The sequence below is a fragment of the Phycodurus eques genome, chromosome 12 (assembly GCF_024500275.1).
Source record: "Phycodurus eques isolate BA_2022a chromosome 12, UOR_Pequ_1.1, whole genome shotgun sequence".
Classification (NCBI taxonomy): Eukaryota; Metazoa; Chordata; class Actinopteri; order Syngnathiformes; family Syngnathidae; genus Phycodurus; species Phycodurus eques.
This window is the reverse complement of record NC_084536.1, coordinates 22,740,061-22,761,125: the sequence shown is the minus strand read 5'-3', so window position 1 is coordinate 22,761,125 and position 21,065 is coordinate 22,740,061. Positions and strand designations below refer to the sequence as shown.

General features: G+C 41.8%; 3 protein-coding genes across 4 annotated transcripts; all 3 read left to right on the top strand.

Annotated features, from left to right (window-relative positions):
* Positions 1–257: 257 nt before the first annotated feature.
* klhl6 (kelch-like family member 6) lies at positions 258–8,387 on the top strand. Its single transcript, XM_061692505.1, has 7 exons — positions 258–661; positions 1,477–1,642; positions 2,621–3,070; positions 3,510–3,747; positions 4,513–4,715; positions 5,631–5,844; positions 7,362–8,387. The coding sequence occupies exons 1-7, from the start codon at positions 420–422 to the stop codon at positions 7,652–7,654; spliced, it is 1,806 nt and encodes a 601-aa protein (XP_061548489.1). The 5' UTR covers positions 258–419; the 3' UTR covers positions 7,655–8,387.
* Positions 8,388–9,489: 1,102 nt separating this feature from the next.
* LOC133410776 (CD48 antigen-like) lies at positions 9,490–13,913 on the top strand. Its single transcript, XM_061692292.1, has 5 exons — positions 9,490–9,658; positions 10,920–11,213; positions 12,286–12,534; positions 12,652–12,780; positions 12,894–13,913. The coding sequence occupies exons 1-4, from the start codon at positions 9,610–9,612 to the stop codon at positions 12,771–12,773; spliced, it is 714 nt and encodes a 237-aa protein (XP_061548276.1). The 5' UTR covers positions 9,490–9,609; the 3' UTR covers positions 12,774–12,780; positions 12,894–13,913.
* A 368-nt stretch (positions 13,914–14,281) lies between these two features.
* On the top strand, positions 14,282–18,834 carry LOC133410758 (uncharacterized). Of its 2 annotated transcripts, none has more exons than XM_061692258.1 (7): positions 14,282–14,438; positions 15,518–15,808; positions 16,690–16,938; positions 17,054–17,158; positions 17,396–17,452; positions 17,624–17,764; positions 17,851–18,834. In XM_061692258.1, exons 1-7 carry the CDS (start codon positions 14,390–14,392, stop codon positions 18,333–18,335), a joined length of 1,377 nt encoding a protein of 458 aa, XP_061548242.1. In that variant the 5' UTR covers positions 14,282–14,389; the 3' UTR covers positions 18,336–18,834. The 2 variants fall into 2 exon arrangements, with proteins under 2 accessions (XP_061548242.1, XP_061548240.1); XM_061692256.1 differs by having other exon boundaries at positions 17,054–17,164.
* The last annotated feature ends 2,231 nt before the right edge of the window (positions 18,835–21,065 follow it).

Sequence of the window (21,065 nt, the reverse complement as noted above, 5' to 3'; positions counted from 1 at the left end):
AAGAAATGATCATGAAGACATTTCAGAAGTAACTTGCAAAACACATAATATTTATTGCATCATTACACACGTGAGATACATAGTTTTACAATATACTAATCAGATGTTTGTAGTAGCGTAACTTTTTAAAGTGTCTCTAATGTTGTGGCACTATACGCGTCGAACAAAGTGGGGGAAATTTGCTCAGCCTCAGTAGAGGAAGTGTCTAAAAACAAATGTTGCTACATATGTAAGTTGGCGACAGAACAGGAATAGGAACTTTGCAAAGCAGCTGCAGAAGCAGCAGCAAACTTGCAAGAAAACCACAGGGGTATATTTTGTGCATCTTTTTTTTTTTTTTTTTTCTTTTTTTAAACCAGTGCAGGTGCACACACAGAGAGTACTCGTGTGCAGGAGTTTCACAGGAGCTTGTGAAGAAGATGAGCGACTCACTAGAGAGGACGACAGAGTGCCCCTTGTCTCTCGCCGGGGACGACTCGGGCCCGGAGAAGAAGAGTGGCACAGAGTACCACTGGGAAGATGGAGGTCTGCCCCTGGCGCTCCAGAGAGGCATGGAAGACTTGCGAGTCAACCTCGAGCTGACTGACGTGGTCGTGTGTGTTCAAGGACAGGACTTCCCTTGCCACAGGGCCATCCTCGCCGCAGCCAGTCAATACTTCAGGTAAAAAAAAAAAAAGAAAAAATGAAGAATAACTGAAGCTGCAAGCAGCAATGGACGGGCCTAAGCACCCCCCTTTTTTCATGGTGAATCCTTGAAATGATCATCAGACATTTGTTCCATTCTCCAACCACATCAGATGGCCTAGAACACCTGGTTTGGATTGGGGATCACTTGGGCAAATTCCCAAGTAGGAGCTCATCAGAGTTCAGCACCCAATTTCATGTCGATCGGTGAAACTGCTCATTTTATCTGACTTTCAGAGAATCATCAAAATGATTTACAAACTTGGAAGCCCGTGCTGGGCTAACATCAAACGGAGTGAAATTTCTTTTTTTGATTTAGCATCGCCCCTCTGTCTAGGATAAGTGCTTTTTCTGATTGGGGCTCACCTGGGCAAACTTGCTAGTAGGAGTTGAACAAAATGCAAACCCTGGGAATTTGCCCAAAATGGTGGATTCAAACTATAATGGGCGACTTCCTGTTCAATTTCAAGCATGGCTCCTTGAAACTTTTTCGTGCATGTTCTGATTAACAGGTCCATCCAATTTTTGGGATTGAAGTTTCCCAAAGTACTGATTGAAGTTTGGGATTGAAGTTTCCCAAAATATTCTTGACTGTGAGTGAAAAACTGTCCTAGGGAGCCTGAAGTTTAGGAAAATTCCAGGGGGTGCTACCAAAGTTACGCATCTTTTTTGAGTATGGAAAAGCCCTCAAAAAGGCGATTAATTAAGTCAGAAGAGAGTACATGGACAAAAAAAAAATAATAATTGCTCAGACCTTAATGACAAAGACTTAATGGGGTTTGATGTGTTCAGGGCCATGTTCTGCAGTGGATTGAAGGAGAGTCACGAGGAAAGGGTGGAAATGAAAGGACTGGACAGCGAGACAATGGAGACTCTCCTGCAATATACTTACACCAGCCAGGCCCTCCTCACTCAGTCAAACGTGCAGAAAGTACTGGAAGCTGCCAGTCAGTTCCAGGTAAGCAGGAGAATGGATGATTGGATGGATGGATGGATGGATGGATGGATGGAGATATCATTGGTTACAGTAATAACATTATTCCATAGGAGGTAAAGAATGAAAGAGTTATATGTCATAACATTATTCCATAGGAGGTGAAGAATGAAAGAGTTTGTGATGACCAAGTTTAAATAGAGGATGCCATTCTCAGAAGGGCAATGACTGCTGCAGGTGGGACTCGGCAGCTTCGCTCACCAGCACAGGTGACTGTGGAGACATGGACAAACAGGCTCCAGCCACTTACTCTGGAATGTGCAGGCCAACATCAGTATGACACTTTCCGCTTTCACTTCCTCAGACAGTTTGTCACTCACTTGTGCTGGTGAGCGGAGCTGCTTAGTCACACCTGCAGCAATCATTGCTATTCTCTCTTTAAGCTCGGTCAAAGCTGACCACGCAACATGCCTGACGTGTTGCAATCATTGTCATCGCCGTACTGTTTGTGCATTCATTGTTGTGTTGTGGCTATGTGGATGGTCTTTTTAGCATGGGCAGATTCCCACCCCCACCCCCCGCCCCCTGACAAGTCTCACGGGGTTGGCAAACAATCGCAAGCAATTTTCCACTACTGTATTTTGATGCATTTTGCTCCAATCGTACAGAATTCATACATCTCCCAAACCGTCACTTTTCTGGAAACAAACAAACAAACAAAAACGGCATGTTTGATGAGCAATTAACATTGCATCGTAAAAGTGAGCTAGCCTCTTTCAACACTTTGGAATGGTGAATAATTTGTAAAACGACCAGACACACTTGGGATGGACCAATCGTCTTCCATCCATCCATCCACCCATTTCCCGTACCGCTTATTTGTGGAAAAACTTTAAATTGACCAAATTTGGACATGGGTTTCCACCCGACAGGAACAGTTGTTTTAATGTACAAAATCCCACTAAATTGCTGTAATGCATTTACTTGTCTTGCTCCTGGCAGTTTTTGCGTGTGGCGGATGCATGTGTTGGCTACCTAAGCAGATCTCTGCATCCGAATACTTGCATTGGGATCCTAAACCTGGCGGACCGCCACACCCTTCCCACTCTGAAGACCAAGGCTCAGGACTACATCGTCGCCCAGTTCTCCCAGGTGGTCCAACAGCAGGACTTCCCGGAAGTGCCGGCCGAGTCGCTGGAGACCATCCTGCAGCGTGACGATCTGCACGTGAGGTACGAGGAGTGTGTTTTCGAGGGCCTCATGCGCTGGGTGCGAGCCGAGCAGGACGAACGGCGCCGCTTACTGGCCAGGTTGCTATCGTACGTGCGGCTGCCGTTGTTGGAACCGGCGTACTTTGTCGAAAAAGTGGAGGGTGATGAACTGGTCCGCAGCTGCAGTGAGAGCTTTCCTCTGCTGCAGGAGGCCCGCACCTTTCATCTCTCCGGAAGAGAGGTTAGTACTGGACCATGGACTACACAGGGGTGTCCAAACTTTTTCTTCCAAGGGCTATAAACAGTACAGAAGAATCAAAGGATGCAAGGGTCACTAGACATTCTTCAACTTTAATTGATTTAACATGCTAAAAACAATCCATCAGCGTGAAGACAGGCAGAGCAATTATAAATTGTACTGTATTGTACTGTACGCTTTACCAATGCTCATGATCAAACTTCCGGTCAGTCCTGTAGCTCCTTTTTCAACTTCGTATTTTTGATCCGAGCCGAAAATGGAATTATGAAAACAATTCTTTTTGTAACAGATTAAAAACAAAAACAAAACAATCACTCGCTTTTTTAATATTTGTATGTTTAATTACCAATTGACAATGGAAAGAACAAATAATACACACATTGCAATGATTGGTCTTGAGCTTTATACATTTTTGTTATAGGTGGTGTCTGAACGAACCAAACCGCGCATGCGCCACTTCCTGTCAGAAGTGTTCCTCATCATCGGTGGCTGCACCAAAGACGACCGTTTTATTTCCACTGTCACATGCTTGGACCCGCTCAGACGCAGCAGGCTGGAAGTCGCTAGGCTACCGGGCACCAACATGGGCGAGGAGGCCCAGAACAGGAAATGGGTGGAGTTTGCCTGCACGACCTATCGCAATGAACTTTATATATCCGGTGAGACTGCAGTTTGGATTCTTCACCACTCCCACATACTGGTAGCACAGCCTGGCTTACTACCTGTTTGCTGTCATGTCATGTGTTTCTTACTCATCGTCAAGGGCACAGTCCTCCCTTTCCAGTCCACATGCGTCGTAAACCGTAGGGGCCAAGCATTTTTCACATTAATTGTTAACAATATTTTAACAAGGTAGCAAACAGATGAATATCAATATGCAACACTTTATTTCTACAAATCTCTGCAAGCGTCCCAGGAGGTTATGTCTCATCACTGGTGAGCTATATTTATAACAGGCCCGTGGGCTACTCATGTGGTCCGAGGGTTATGCTACCTGGCACCCGCGGGCACCGTGTTGATAACGCCTGTCTTTTACTGTTGCTATGCTGTTATTGTCCTCTGTTGTGTTTGCCGTTTACTCCCCTCTCAAACCTCATTCTGTCCAACTGCATTTACAATATCCATCACAAAACCAACAGAGGGACCATACGAAACTCTGAAACTTTGGCAAACTGTTTCCCCATAAAAAGGCATAGAGATCCAACATACTGCATGACTAAGCAGCCGAGAACAAAGGTTAATTACATAAAATAAGACAATAAGTACACGTCACACTGTGCAATCTAATGATTATCCGTGACCCCGCAAAAGTTCCTCTTGGGCAATGGACAAAAATTCCCACAGACACACTCCAGCTGTCTCATTAAGGAAAAAAATGCATGAGTAATAAGGCAAATGTTTCTTTAATGCTATTGGTACTGTAGGAGGTAAAGAGACTCAGAGAGATGTATGGAAATACAACGGAGCCCTGGACAAGTGGATCCGGATCGAGCCTCTGATGACAGGCCGCTGGCGGCACAAGATGGCCGTCCAAGGGGGGAGGGTGTACGCACTAGGTGGCTTCGATGGCGTGCATAGGCTCGATTCCGTGGAGGCCTATGACCCTTTTCACAACCGCTGGACGCAGGTAAGTGCACCCAATTTCACTCTCCTGGTTCCCGAATGCACCATAAGTCTTGTGGGCCCATCACAATCACAATCAGAATCATCTTTATTTGCCAAGTACTATATAACTAACTATAGTTATATAGTGCTCGTGTTGGATATTAGATTCAGATTCAGGTCTACCCAATTAAGTGTCCAGTGAATGTATAATAATGCGTACAAAAGAGTTACTGGCAGAAAAATAAATAAATAAATAAATGGATTCGATATGTCAGATGTTTATTAAATGATCTCCGCTTTAGGCCAAAAAACACATGAAAAGCATTATTGTTATTATTTTTTAAATGTTCAGATGTTTTCTTTATATCAGGTTAATTTAAAATGGTGGTGCCTCAAAAACAAGAAAAGGTCATAAAATGATGAAATTGACCTATTTACCTCAAAAGTAAAAAAACAACCAAAAAAAAAAAGATCAATCGGGAAATCTGCTCTTGTCACTTTTTATCGGCAGGTAGTGTTTTATAGCTTTTATTGTAAGTAAATGATATGACACTTAAATTATATTTTACATTATGAGTGAGACACGAGAATATCTCAAAATTTTCCCAAATAATCGACCGAAAATATTAAAAGGTTGGTGCACTCGTTAGTCAAGGTGCTGCTGTATTATCGTCGTTACACTTGCATAATAGTTAAAAACGTTGACATGTGACCTTAAAAAACTGCTTGAGCTTCTTTGATGCTGATCGTTTGACCTTGAAAGAAATTATCGTTATTTCTTATGGGAATAATTGTTGTCAAATCTAAACAAATTGAATGCTGACCAACGTCACGGACGACCTAAGAAGTCCCATTGCACATGCTTTTCATTGAGCAGCGTCGTGTCTGCTTTTACGCCTATTCTTCGTCACATAACTCCGTCGCCCTGTTGGTGCAGGTGGCGCCACTCGCAGTGGGCGTGAGCTCCTTTGCTGCCGCGAGCTTCGACAGGTGGATCTACGTGATTGGTGGCGGGCCCAACGGAAAGCTGGCGACAGATTTGGTTCAATGCTGGGAACCTGGAACTGACTTCTGGGAGTTGCGGGCGCCAATTCCCATCGAAACGAAATGCACCAATGCCGTCAGCTTCAAGAACTGCATCTATGTAGTTGGCAAGTTTTGATTTCAAATGTGTACAGTAATCCCCTTCTATTCGCGGGGATAGGGGCGGAACCCTGCGGCAAATTGCGAAAAAAAAAAAAAAAAAACTTGAGTAATTGATACACCCCAAAACATAAAATTGCTTATAATATCATCCATCCATCCATCCATCCATTTTCTGAGCCGCTTCTCCTCACTAGGGTCGCGGGCGTGCTGGAGCCTATCCCAGCTGTCATCGGGCAGGAGGCGGGGTACACCCTGAACTGGTTGCCAGCCAATCGCAGGGCACATAGGAACAAACAATCATCCGCACTCACATTCACACCTACGGGCAATTTAGAGTCTCCAATGAATGCATGTTTTTAGGATGTGGGAGGAAACCGGAGTGCCCGGAGAAAACCCACGCAGGCACGGGGGAGAACATGCAAACGCCACACAGGCGGGGCCGGGGATTGAACCCGGGTCCTCAGAACTGTGAGGCTGACGCTCTAACCAGTCGGCCACCGTGCCGCCCTTATAATATCATATGAGCCCAAAAAAACTTTATTATTTTAAACTCATTTTAGAAATAAATGGCTTACAGATTATTTGAGTATGTCGCCATCGCAACCCATACAAATGCTCATTGTCAAGCAGTCACGAGACCTCCGTCGTTTGTTAGCTTGAGCTTTTAAATAGCCAGACGAGAGCAAAAACATATATATCCGGCGAAGACTCTCTGTAACTTCTGCTAACAACCCTGGCTAAACTTAGCTCCTCCACGACATGCAAAGATGAAAGAACAGTCGAGATAACAAATGACTTCAACATACTTCCTTGATACCAATTACTATTTTTCTATTAGTCGGGGCTTTAGCACCTTCTTATGGCTTTTACACAGAGCAGAAAAAAATATGTAAATTGGGAAGATTTCCCGCAAAGTGCTGAGGATAGGTTCCACAGAAAAAAAGAATAGAATAGGTGAATTCGTATACAGGCACATCGCAATAAATGAAAATGAATCTATTGTAATTGATTAATTGTTCTCAAAGTTGTAATGGATCTTTGAGGCTTCAGGCTATGTCCCTATTGCATTTTCCAGCTAATAAATCACATCTTTTGTCATCTGCGGGCTTCTGTTGCACTATTTATTTAGTTATGTCATCTCACTTAATTAGAATACATATTGTACATTCTAATTTATTGAGCTGTACCTGTAAATTGTCCATAGGTGTCAATGTGAGTTTGAAGGGTGGTTTGTCCCTTTTACTATGTGCCCTGCCATTGACTGCCGGTCAGTCGAGGGTATATTGCGTCCCGCCAAAAGTGAGCAGAGATGGACTCCAGCTAACCTGTGCCCCAAATCAGTACACGTCCTATAGAAAATGGATGGATGGCTCAAGAATGGAATTAATATAAACTGATTGTTCATGAAATAACATTGTGCCTAAAGTGAAGTTGAACAAAATTTGCTGATACCTTTACATTTGGACTGTAAAATACAAAGAGCTCCTAAAATGGAGGCTTATAATCCCCTTTGTCCCCACAGGTGGCGCCATGCACACCATGTATTGCTACTCGCCTCTGTCAGACTCCTGGTCCGTTGTGACCCGGCTGGGGGAAAGGGCAAGCTGCGCCATTGCTGCCTGCAGCAACAAACTCTTCATCACAGGAGGCCGAGATAACAAGAACCACGTCATCTCCACGGTGATGTGCTGGGATGTTGATGAAGGCGTCCTGACAGAGGAATGTGCCTTGCCAATGGGCGTTTCGCACCATGGCAGTGTAACACTGTTGAAGTCCTACACTCACATGCACAGAGTAGCACCTGTGACTAACTGATGAATAATTTGAATGAAAGGAATCCATTTGTGTAACCGTGTACTTGTAAGTTGTGTAACTATTGCATAGCTTCCCCATTTGGCCTCACCAGTACTTTCTAACCTTTATTGAGACAAGACGCATACTCGAGAGGGAAAAAAAAAATTAAATCACCAAACAATTACAAAAAGTAGATACAACAAAGCGCACTATAGTGTGGTTAATGTTTCGCTTATTTTTACAGTGTTCAGGCGAGTCAGAATTACAATGCCACACCTTCAGTATAGTACCATGTTGTGACACAACATAATAGGGAGAGATGCAGCGTAATTAACAGCAAGAACAAAAGGATGCCCCTTCAGTTTAATACAGTAACACGTTTTTTTGCTTTAATATCCATTGCTCCCGTGGAGCAGGGAGAATATACACCTGTGAATATTGCTGTATGCACTGTTTGTATGTGTTGCTGCTACGTGTGTTTAAGAAGCAGTTGTTTGAATGTTTAGAATTATCGTAACAGCTCTGCTAATGTCCACGAGCCAGTCGACTGCATTTCACATTATTTGTGCGCATTACGGATAAGATGGTAGAAAATGGATGGATGGATGGATGGTAGCATTAAGCTAGCAGACAAAATTATCTGCTTTTGTTGAACATTTTGGTGTTTAAATAGACAGTGTTTAATATTTTTGTTTTGTGTCTCAGTTTTACAGTAAACATCAGCTGGAACTGACAAATAAACATCTTGAAGCAAGCATGCTTTGTATCCTATTTTGAAAAACTGAAAAACGTCCAGCAAGGAAGTTATATGAAAGAAATAATTGTTAATATACATTTGAAATTTTAACATTTCAATATCTGCTTCATTAATTATCATTCAAATAATTAGAAATGGCGGCACAGTGGCCGTTCTGCGGGTAACCCACATTTAAAAAAAAAAACATGCATGGTAGGTTGATTGAAGACCCTCAAATGCCCATAGGTGTGAATGTGAGTGTGAATGGTTGTTTGTCAATATGTGCCCCTACGATTGACTGGCGAGCAGTTCATGGTGGACCCCACGTCCCGCCTAGAGTCAGCTGAGATAGACCCCGGCACACCGGCGACCCTCATGAGGATAAGCAGGTCGAGCTTATCCTATAAGAAGGGTCAGCGAAGGTGACTGCCTGAGCAACGAAATGAAAATGTGGAATATTATGCACTGACCACTGATCTATGGCCATCAACAATGACTGGACACTAACTAGCCGACGCCTACAGATAAGCTACTTTCCTGAAGAGCCAACGGTGACAAACATGGTCACAGCCCTAAGAGAAGGAATTCAATTCTGGGAGCTGCGTGTGACCTCAAGAAAAGGGGACCAGGCTGCAATGATATTCTGTTGCCAGTAGGGAGCGGTGTTTATCAGCTTCTACACATCAACACGAGCCTCAGGTGTATAAATTATTTGCTTCAAAGGAAATACATGTCAACATTAACCAACAACAATAAATCATTAAACACTGCCGTTTGACCAAACCATCTTGTGTGTCTGTAGCCCTTTACAGTGAAATTTACCAGCACAATAACCCCAACTGTGCACTAAGACGTCAGCTTCCTGACTATCTTCAAAATAAAATCTAGATCTATAAACGCTAAAGCTCAAATCCGTGGCGTGGGGTGGAATAAACGCGCACAAATGTCGACATATTTAGCTCACCCGTGTACTATGATTGGCGTTTATTAGACGGTAGCGGTCCGGTTTAATTCCAGACTGTGGTTTATTGTGAAAATCGACTGCTGCTGAAATGCAGGTGTCGCATTACCTGGGTTGGACTTTTTTTTTTTTTTTTTTTTTTAATCAACATTTCACACCTGAAATATTTCGAACACAAGCTTAAAGGGCTTTGTTACTTTCCCGATTTGCATTTTATAAACACTGAATTCCAATTAAATAGTTTAGTGAGATCGGTGAAAGTTCATCGCCTGTTTACTCATGGCGCACCAACGCCTTCTAGTCTATTTTGCGTGTACTTTCAGTTTAGGTAAGTTTCGCCGTGATTTATGATATTCAAGTTGAAAATCAACAAGGTATTATGAGTTATGTAGCGTCTCGAACTTTGGTGGGTGTACAAACAAGTGTTGTTGTTGTTTTTTTTTTACTCTCTGGTGTTTGCAAAATGGTACCTGCCTCCATTAATATGACTCGACAGATGATAAAGGCAGCATGCTGTATTTAGGTCACCTATTTAAAATACTTAATGACTTCAGTTCACGTGTAAATTAATCTCCTTTCTTACAGAGCCCCTAAAGGGACATGGGGGAAAAGAAAAAAAAAAAGAAACTTTTTTCTCATTCGAACGTGAAAGTTTCTCATTAGAATGAGAAAGTTTCTCGGGTGGCCAGTTGTCGGGGCGCCTCGTAGGGGCCGGCGGACCGCCCTGGGTCCCGTGGTGTCGGACGTGTCCCGTCCGCCGGGCTGCTCTCGGGTGGACCCCTGGGCCCGATCCCGCCCCCTCGATTGATCGGGCGGGGTCCTCAGCCTCCGCGGTGCGGTCACAGCAATTACAGGACACTTCTGTCAGTCTTTGTGCATGCAAAACGGTGTCAATTCACTTGCATGTATCCGCAGGCACACACCGCTGGGACTTTTTCCGCTGGGCGTGGGGTCACGCACTTATTGCGACAAATAACTCATGAATATGCAAATCGCTTGTGTATCTCCTCACTTATACTCTCGTCCTGTAGACTTTTATAATTTACATAATTCATCCCACCACATTTCAGTTGTACAGCCGGGTTCACGACCCTTGTCCTGCATGCTTCTTCTCCTGTCCTTGTCCTGTTCTATCTTGTCCTGTGCTTCCCTCACAGGGTGTAGCACTGCAGCCCCATGCAACACTCATATTTAACGTTTCATTGTTGTAGATAATGGAATGATTTCCTTCTCTCCTCCTGTTTACAATTAGTGCTTTGTTTTTTGGCTTTGTTTCTCTCTCCCCTCTAGAAACTTTGTTCTGTTCGACTCTGATTCTCAATAAAATTCAATTATAATACTAAGAAACCACAGCGGAAGCTTAAAAACTCCACTGTGACACAGTTAAACTGTTCCGGCATAAAAGGGATACAGATCTTCCATTCTGCTTGACCTAACAGCCGAACAGGACAAAAAAAAAAAAAAAAAAAAAGGTACTTTGTACAGATATGTGTGTTTCAAAAAAAAGGGGGAGGAAGTCGGAATTCGATCAATCTAATGTGTCTATAGTGCATTCTTTTAATCGATCTGCCTATCTATCTCCTTAATAGTTTCTGCACAGGTTCTGAAGTATGCACTCAGGGGTCAAGAAATAAACTTGGTTCCACCCAGGATGGAAAAACCTGATGGAATTGTCTGGGTACATGATGGCAGCAACGTGGTCGAGTTTAATAACTTCATGGAGGAATTCGTGATCCCATCATACCAGAACAGGATCACTCTCGACCACAACTCTGCAGAACTCACCATCAAAGACGCCACATATGAAGACAGTGGAAACTATGACTTAAAGTTGAAGAAAAACGATGAACATCGCCGTATAAAGTTTAGAGTTGAGGTTATAGGTAAGTTCATCTTTCCATCCGTACTTGGTTTAACGCAAATATTGGGCAATAAATATAGTTACTGTCTAATGTGGGTTTATTGTTAATTATTATTTTGTGTATTCTGGCCAACAAGTTTGCGGATGTATGTTGAGACATCTGGCCAGTGAGTTAGCGGCCTTAGCTCATTGGCCAATACACACGATGGTGCACGATCGCCACCGTTATACTTGCTCAAGGGCACGTCAACGGGTGAATGGGCTATTCCAGCAAGGAAGTTATATGAAAGAAATAATTTTTAATATACATTTGAAATTAAAAAATTTCAATATCTGCTTCATTAATTATCATTCAAACAATTAGAAATGGGCACGGTGGCCGACTGGTTAGAGCGTCAGCCTCACAGTTCTGAGGACCCGGGTTCAATCCCCGGCCCCGCCTGTGTGGAGTTTGCATGTTCTCACCGTGCCTGCGTGGGTTTTCTCCAGGCACTCTGGTTTCCTCCCACATCCCCAAAAACATGCATTAATTGAAGACTCTAAATTGCCCGTAGGTGTGAATGTGAATGTGAGTGCGAATGTTGTTTGTTTGTATGTGCCCTGCGATTGGCTGGCAACCAGTTCAGGGTGGACGCCGCCTCCTGCCCGATGACAGCTGGGATAGGCTCCAGCACGCCCGTGACCCCAGTGAGGAGAAGCGGCTCAGAAAATGGATGGATGGATGGATAATTAGAAATAATACAACTGAAAATGGAATTAAGTGTTTTATTGGTTAAAATGTGTTCACGTTTATTCATTTTGAATTGTTTTCATTGGTTTCTTTAAATGAGAGAAAAGGGTTTATTGATTTATTGCAGTTAAAATAACAAAATATTGTTGAACAATAATTTATTATTCAAATAAAATATTTTTTTACAGACATTCACAATTTATTTTTACCTCAACTACAAATGACTTTTTAAAAAAAAAATACTACACTACTACTCTTCTACACTCCAAATCTGTGGGGACAAGAGAGTTTTGTAGAACTTTGCTTTTTTTTGTGTGTGTGTACTCATTCAGGTTTACAATGCTTCTTCTGTGTTTGTTTACAGACAAAGTAACCAAGCCTAACATATCCTGTGAGATGATCGACGCAAAGCAGGCGATACTTGTGTGCTCAACAGAGTGCAAATGTCCACATTTACTAAAGCTTAAGTGGCGCTCACAGGGAAACGAGCAGGCTGGCCCTAATTTAACAATAACTCTCAACAATGAACATGATGATGAAGTTTATCAATGTGATGTGAGCAACCCGCTGACCAGTGAAACATCGACATACACTGCTAAGGACTGCTTCCTCGGTAATTATAATCAGTGATAATGGAACTGTAATATTCACGCTGTGGTTGAACATAATTTGAGTGCTATTTTGACATTACTGTACAGAGATGTTAGTTTGACTTTGGATTTCTGTGCAGAAAAAACACCAGCTCCTGGAATTTTCATCTGGGATGTAAACGTAATGGCTTTGGTGGTTGTCATCCCAGTGTTTACGGCGGTCGGCTTCACTGCTGGCTTCATGTTAGGCGAAAAGTTTTAATTTTCAGGTAAAAAAAAAAAAAAAGAAGATAAGCAAAGGCCACTGAAATGATGAGCATGCTTGAAATGGTTCCTGTTTATTTCAATGAAATTTGTATGTGCATTGCTCCCATTTCTGCAGAATGTTTTGCAACGCTCAAGGAAAGATACTTGAAAAGAAAATTCAGGGACTGAGGAAACCGCTGGAGAAAATGTCGAGACAGTCGTTGCACTCATGGATCGAGGACAACAATCATAAAAAGCAAAACCTGGACAGTCGCATTATCAAACAAGACAAAAAAGCAATGGCACATCCTGCCACACTCTGACACACGAACACAAAAGTTACCTCATTCACTGCCATTGATGTGAAAGACCATGTGAAGTGATTTGTTTCTAATTACTTTAACTATGTTAGATAATAAGTGCTGAAAAAGTAACATACATTTTTATATTTTCACCAATTTTTGTATTTTTTCTTTTTACCATTGCTCTTGCACTCTCTCTGAGGTTCAGGGTTCAAATCCTCACCTGTGTGGAGTTTTCATGTTCCCGCTGTGTCTGCGTGGGGTTTCTCCGGGTAACCCACATTTGAAAAAAAACATGCATGGTAGGTTGATTGAAGACCCTCAAATGCCCATCGGTGTGAATGTGAGTGTGAATGGTTGTTTGTCAATATGTGCCCCTACGATTGACTGGCGAGCAGTTCATGGTGGACCCCACGTCCCGCCTAGAGTCAGCTGAGATAGACCCCGGCACACCCGCGACCCTCATGAGGATAAGCAGGTCGAGCTTATCCTATAAGAAGGGTCAGCGAAGGTGACTGCCTGAGCAACGAAATGAAAATGTGGAATATTATGCACTGACCACTGATCTATGGCCATCAACAATGACTGGACACTAACTAGCCGACGCCTACAGATAAGCTACTTTCCTGAAGAGCCAACGGTGACAAACATGGTCACAGCCCTAAGAGAAGGAATTCAATTCTGGGAGCTGCGTGTGACCTCAAGAAAAGGGGACCAAGCTGCAATGATATTCTGTTGCCAGCAGGGGGCGGTGTTTATCAGCTTCTACACATCAACACGAGCCTCAGGTGTATAAATTATTTGCTTCAAATGAAATACATGTCAACATTAACCAACAACAATAAATCATTAAACACTGCCGTTTGACCAAACCATCTTGTGTGTCTGTAGCCCTTTACAGTGAAATTTACCAGCACAATAACCCCAACCGTGCACTAAGACGTCAGCTTCCTGACTATCTTCAAAATAAAATCTGGATCTATAAACGCTAAAGCTCAAATCCGTGGCGTGGGGTGGAATAAACGCGCACAAATGTCGACATATTTAGCTCACCCGTGTATTATGATTGGCGTTTATTAGACGGTAGCGGTCCGGTTTAATTCCAGACTGTGGTTTATTGTGAAAATCGACTGCTGCTGAAATGCAGGTGTCGCATTACCTGGGTTGGACTTTTTTTTTTTTTTTTTTTTTTTAATCAACATTTCACACCTGAAATATTTCGAACACAAGCTTAAAGGGCTTTGTTACTTTCCCGATTTGCATTTTATAAACACTGAATTCCAATTAAATAGTTTTGTGAGATCGGTGAAAGTTCATCGCCTGTTTACTCATGGCGAACCAACGCCTTCTAGTCTATTTTGCGTGTACTTTCAGTTTAGGTAAGTTTCGCCGTGATTTATGATATTCAAGTTGAAAATCAACAAGGTATTATGAGTTATGTAGCGTCTCGAACTTTGGTGGGTGTACAAACAAGTGTTGTTGTTGTTTTTTTTTTTTTTACTCTCTGGTGTTTGCAAAATGGTACCTGCCTCCATTAATATGTACAGTAATAGGTAAGGGGTCCAAAGTAAATAGTACACTAGTGCACCACGACTGTTTATGAAAGAATCAAGGCTGCACTGCTCGGAATTGACCATAACGTTTAAAATAAATAATATCTGCAGTGGGCCGAAAGTAGTTCTTTTTTTTTTAAAATTATTATTTATTATTTAGAATTTATTTATTTATTTATTTATTTTAAAATGAACAGCTTTACAGATAAAGTGAATCATGGCAAATAGAGTCAAGGACAAAGAAAGTAGATTCTAGCAGTATTGGAGCGGTACCGGAGGAAGGAAGGCATAACAGTCGTTTTAAGCAATTGAAGGAAGGAAGGATGCGTAATTAAAAGTAGGTCTGGGGGTTAAGGAATGATGGTAGGAGGGAATGAAGGAAAGAAGAATTAAACAGCTCTCAGTTAGAACGAGGGTAGAAAAAATACTTAAACGTTTTCATGAAGGATTTAAGGATGTGAGAATTAAAAATAGGTGTGACGAAGGAAGGTCTGAAGGAAGGATAGGCAGAAAAGTAGTTTTATGCCAAGAATGTAAGGAGGCATGAATAAGAAAAAAACAGGTTTGAGGGAAAGAAGTCAGAAAGGAAGGTAGGAAGGATGAAAGAAAAGAAGAAAAAAGCAGGTCGGAAGTAGAAGGAAGGCAAAAAAATAAAGCAGTTTCAAGTGGAGCAAGGAGGATGCGTGGATAAAAAAAAAAACTGGTGTAAAGGAAGGAAGGCAAAGAAAGGAAGAATACGAAATAAAAAGCGGGTCTGAGGGAAGAAAGGCAGGAATGAAAGAAGGAAGGAGGTCAGGAAGGAAAAGATGCCAGTAAACAAAACTGAATGTAATACAATGAAAGATTTCAAGTGTATACCAACTTTTGTACCACCTTATATTTATATTACCCCTCTTTTTTCACAGTTTCTGCACAAGCTACAAAGTATGCACTTAAAGGTCAGGAGATAATCTTGGTGCCATCCATCTTTGGACAACCTGATAGAATTCTCTGGATGCGTGACGGGAAGAAAGTGGTTTTGTTTGACAGCATGGAGGAGTTTGTGTTCCCTCCATACGAGAACAGGATCACTCTGGACTGGGCCTCAGCAGAACTCGCCATCAAAGACGCCACATATGAAGACAGTGGAGACTATGAACTGGAAGTTGACATCTTCAAGCAGGTGCATCGTTCAAAGTATAAAAGGGAGGTTATAGGTCAGTTTCGTGTTCTAACCATGCATGTTTTAACGCAAATACTGAGCTCTAAATATTGATTTGTGATTGATCTTGGCGAAACAATAGTATGTGTTTGGGCTGAAATGATTCAATAACTCGAGTAATTTGAGAACCCCCCTCAAAATTCAGAAGAAACAAAGAGCGTGCGTAAAAGACAAAGAATGTCCAAAGTTTGGGATCTCTGAGAACTCTTAGAAAAGAAGATAAATTGAAACGTGCCCACTGCAAAGCAGAACTAACTTACCACAACAGCACGTCTATGATGGCCAACACGAGGTAACGCATCGACGTTGGCTAATTTCATGTAGCTTACCAACGCTAGTTAGCGTATTTTAATGCCCCTGTAATTGGTCAAGGATAGAAACAGCATCGGGTGCGCTTTCAATCGCTTTATTTAACAATCGGTAACTACTCGTAATCGGTAACGACTCGTAAGCACATTCCTTGGCGATCTGCCACGGCCACAACTCGAGAATATGCAAACTAGCTAATGGTTAGCCAGGTAACAGCCAGGGGCTAATTTAACAACCAACTCTTTACCCTCATTCGCTGACTCCCACGTCACTCACCAGGCCGGACCCCGGAACGCCTACCCCAAATGCACCACCATCATAGCTGCACATCACATGCACGTTTTGCATTGGTGTCGTTCTTCAATAATGCAAAATCCACTTTTATCCGATGGGATAGTCGGTAGAATACTCGATTCGAAAAATGTGCCTAAATTGTGTTTTACATTCCGAATCAAAATAAGACAGCACATTCGGTTTTCTGTAACTTCACTTTGTGTACTCACGCTACATTTGTCCTGTATTTTACTTGGTATTCATTCACTTTACAATCGATGCATTTGTTTCCAGACAACATAGCCAAACCCAGCATTTCCTGTGAGATGGCCGACGCGAACCAGGCGACGCTTGTGTGCTCAACAGTTTCCAAACATCCTCGTTTTGTAGAGTACAAATGGAGCTCACATGGAAACAGGCGGCCGGGTCCCAATTTAACAATAACCCTCAGGGATGAAAGTGATGATCGAATTTACCGTTGCGACGTAAGCAACCCTCTGACCAATGAAACTGCTACATTCACTGCCAAGGACTGCTTCCTGGGTAAGTCTCATCAATTATGCAACTGAAATATTCACATGATGGTTGAACATTATTTGAGTGCTATTTTGACAATGTAGAAATTAGGTGTTTGTATGTGGTTTATATTTCTGTGCAGACAAAAAATCTGCTGCTCTACTTGCCATCATCCTCCCTGTCATTTTTGGTGTCGCCTTCATTTTGTTCGTCATGTTGGCCTGTGTATTCCGCAGAAAACTTCGAGGTACAGGTAAAAAAAAAAACAAAAAAACGTGTCATGCAAACACAAAAGCCGCTTAAATGATGAAAGTGCTTGAAATAGTCCACTGTTTTAATGCATGAGAACTAAGATGATGGCGATCAATTGATATCCTCTTACATTCAAAACTACATTGTGAACTATAACTGTTTGTGTGCACACATATTGCTGTATTTCCTGTCTTTCTCCCCCCAAAATTTTTTTCTCTCTTTGTTCTTGCAGCATGTTTTGAAAATACAAAGAACGGGGTTTTTAAAAGACGATACAGTACAACAGAAGGTATTATTCGTCAACTCTGAGCTGGATATAATGATTTCATATTCTGTTTGATGCTCATTAGTAAGTTGTTGCGGTTGGGAGCAACTATTACTGCGTACAAGTCATCCCTTTGTGTTTTTCGATTAAGTTTACCTCACAATGAAATGTTTGTGTTGTCTATACAAATTTCAGGGTCCAGTCAGGGTGACGAAATCACATTCTTCCTGGGCGGATTAGCCACGCTTCCCTCCAATCAGAGGCTGCGCCCTTTGCTTCCAAGTGAATGGCTTGATCTTAATAATGGCAATGAAGAAAAGCTTGACGCAGTAAATGGTAAGGTCGATCATGTTCTGCTTTATGATCTGGCTTGTTTTCGTGTTTAAAACTTGCTTTTCAGTGTTTGGGTTTCGGTGTTTTAGGGTTGAACAAGAAGTTGACTGGAGATGAGGAGACTGGAGAGTCTGATGCAGACATTGGCCTCACGACTTTCTCCGACCTACCTAATTCCCCTTTGACCTCCTCAGACATGAACAGCACCACTGAACATGAGGATAACTCATCTCAACAGGTCTCTGGAGTCGCCTCAGATGAAATCGCAAAGGAAGTTGACTCACCCAAAGTTGAGAAGGCTTCCTCCGCTTCTACAGAAGAGAAAGGTCCAGAAGAAGGAGTAGTAGTAGCTGGGCAGGAGCCACTTTCAGACATTGCACAAGGAGCGTCGGTGACCGGAGGTGAGGACCAGCGGGAAACGAGTGCATCGGCCTCTGAGTGTGAAACACAGTCAGATAGTGAAGATGAGGCGGTCATTGCAGATGAGGAACAGAGTGAGCCAGAACCCCACCATTCGTTGACTGACGCACCACACCACAGGAACACAAATGCAACTCAGACTCAGGGCTCATAACCTTTTTTTGTTATTATTATTATTTTTTTAAACAAGTTGGTATTTTTAAAATAGTAAAAAGAATTATATTACCATTGGTCTTTTTTAAATGGACTGAATGTCGAATGATAATGTAGGAGTTGATCACGCAAATCACCACTAGTTCTACTGGTATATAATTCAGAAATATAGAGCATTTTAATATTGAACTGATGTGATAAAGGTGCTCACTATGTGCTTACAACAAAAAAGAAGTTTCAAAGACTGATATTTGAAGCACTTGTTGTAAATAGGCTTATTTTTCTACAAAATATCTCCCGAATGGAACGAATGGACTAGATTTCTGTCTCTCGTTATGTTTTGTCATTGACCAGCCAGGACCTGATGCTTGTGCTGCATTGGATACTGTACACTTGAATTGTAAATTCTCATCTGCAATTGTATTATTAGAGTCTGAGTATTTCACTTGGAAAGCTAAAAGAAATTATTTTTTAAAATGCACAGTACATTTGTAATGCAATAAAAAAAAAAAGAAAAGAAAAGAAAAATATAAACAAACTAATTCTTGAGTCCATCCAAAATAAGGGAAAATTCTTCCTAAAGCAAGGTACCGACTATTGGATGTGGAGTGAGTCAATTTTTAACTATTATTATTATTATTATTACCCAGTGTACTTTCAGATCAAAAGTTATGAGCATTTTAATACACTATTGTGTCATAAAGTAAAAATTGTAATCTGTGAGGCTGTTTTGGCTCGCGTTTTGCGCTTGTGGGATAACATTGTAATGTGAAACAGAGCCCTGACGCTAAAACTAATTCATTAGTTACTTAAAGTATGTCAGGTTGCTAGCTGGCTACAGTATTTTAATGCCAGAAACAAACCCAGTCTTTGATATCTACTAGGAATCTGTGCTCACTGCTTTGCACGTTTTTTTTCAAACTTCCGTACTTCAATATGAAAAGCACTTGTGCTTTGCACGCATCTCCTCTTTAGGATTGCCAAAGCTGCGATTGATTGTATCACATAAAATCCATGTTTTTAAAAATGGGTAGTAAGTAAGTAAATGGTCTGATTTAATATCATTTTCTTGCTTATACTGTTTCAATATGCTAATTATTTATGTTGAGGGATACAAGCACATTACTGTTTACATTAAAGAACAAGAAGTAGTCTCACATGAGAATTGTCAAATTTCAAATTGGTACCTGGTACTCTTAGTTTAGGGAATGACTGGGTCATGGAGGACTAAGGACATCAGGAGATGTTCACAGTTGAAAACCTGAAATAGAGGGTTTGGACTTTTTAAAATATACATTAAAAAAAAAAAAAAAAAGTCCAAAACCTTGTCACTTCATAACTTCCTTTTGATTTTGTGTCCAGTAAGCTTTCAAGAAGAGAGGCAAGAATGACGGAATGTGTGTTATTTGTGTTCAGCCTTGCCATTAGACATTTCAATTATCTGGCTGCTTATGCGGTTTGGTTATCTTTTGGCCATTATGGAGAGTCGCAGTTGAATCCGACAGGATGACCATTGCTCATAAAATTTGGCTTACTCCAATTTGTCGCCCCACTTCTAAAATAATGACTAGGCTCTTGCACCACACACTAAGAGCAGTCGGCACTCGTTCACCGATATTTTTGTGAAGCGCCTCTCACATTTTTAGAAATCAGTTAATATGTTAAAATTCTGGTTATGAGTGCCCCTTTTTATGAGAGACCAAAGTATCACTTAGGAGCCCACAACTGTAATATTATCCTTTTGTCAATAGGGGGCAGTCTTTATCAACTTCTAGTTATAAACAAGTTTCGGTTAAAGGATATTATTGGCATTAAATGTCTCTCATCCAAGTGGCTTGTTAGAGTATGATATCTACCCAACAGTGATAAGCACCCATGCTTACAGAGGCTGGGCCCACAGAAAAACATGTTTCATCGTGTCCTTAAAAGGGAGTTGACCTTCACTCCTCAACTGTAAGTGCAAGTCAGATGAACACCGTGACGGCCGTATCTGTAAATAAAGAAGCGGTTGCATATACTGCTGTCTGACAGGCCGCTGCGTATTTTGGAGGACAGGCCAGCCCCGTGTGGGAAAGTCATGCATGATTAGCTTAACCTCTGAGTCACCGAGGAGTCTGTGATCTGCTACCAGCTGACCTGAGGGTTCAGGGCACGAGCGTGGAATGAACACTATCGTGTTTCAGTGGTCACAACAAATACAGAGGGGATATTGAAGGATTGAATTATTTGTGGCTCTTCAGTTGAGGGTCGCAATGTGGTTCCACTGAGACCCGGCAGGAGAGCTGGTACAGATTTCATCAGCCGTACCTTGCTTTGTCCAACTTATCGTCACTGTCTGATACCAACCGTGGATTTCATAGAAGCACACATCAAGCCACTGTTATGAGTCTGAACCAGTGGCATCGCTAGGCCTATTTTAGGGGGATTACATTTTGGGCAAAATCATTTTTCATCAGCAATTACAACGATGTGAAGAATCAACTTAACGATTGAGCGAGTGACAATGGTTTACAACACCCGTCTTTTACTGAAATAGTACTCATAGTACTGTACCTGCCTTTGCCAATCTAAAAGTCAATAGCTGTAGCCTAGCTACCATGTAGTGGAAAAAAGCGCAACTGTGAGTCAGATGGTGAAAATACATTCCTCGCCAAGATTCAATGGCTTCTCTCTCCCCTGTACAACATTTAACCAGTTTTGTGTATTTTACCTGCATGTGTTTACAAATAAA

Coding starts and splice junctions, on each gene's coding strand:
- klhl6 (XM_061692505.1), top strand. CDS start 420: ATGAGCGACTCACTAGAGAGGACGACAGAGTGCCCCTTGTCTCTCGCC. Junction 3,071..3,509: donor TTCATCTCTCCGGAAGAGAG/GTTAGTACTGGA, acceptor TTTTTGTTATAG/GTGGTGTCTGAACGAACCAA. Junction 4,716..5,630: donor TTCACAACCGCTGGACGCAG/GTAAGTGCACCC, acceptor CTGTTGGTGCAG/GTGGCGCCACTCGCAGTGGG.
- LOC133410776 (XM_061692292.1), top strand. CDS start 9,610: ATGGCGCACCAACGCCTTCTAGTCTATTTTGCGTGTACTTTCAGTTTA. Junction 9,659..10,919: donor TGCGTGTACTTTCAGTTTAG/GTAAGTTTCGCC, acceptor TCTCCTTAATAG/TTTCTGCACAGGTTCTGAAG. Junction 12,535..12,651: donor TGCTAAGGACTGCTTCCTCG/GTAATTATAATC, acceptor ATTTCTGTGCAG/AAAAAACACCAGCTCCTGGA.
- LOC133410758 (XM_061692256.1), top strand. CDS start 14,390: ATGGCGAACCAACGCCTTCTAGTCTATTTTGCGTGTACTTTCAGTTTA. Junction 14,439..15,517: donor TGCGTGTACTTTCAGTTTAG/GTAAGTTTCGCC, acceptor CTTTTTTCACAG/TTTCTGCACAAGCTACAAAG. Junction 17,453..17,623: donor ACGATACAGTACAACAGAAG/GTATTATTCGTC, acceptor TACAAATTTCAG/GGTCCAGTCAGGGTGACGAA.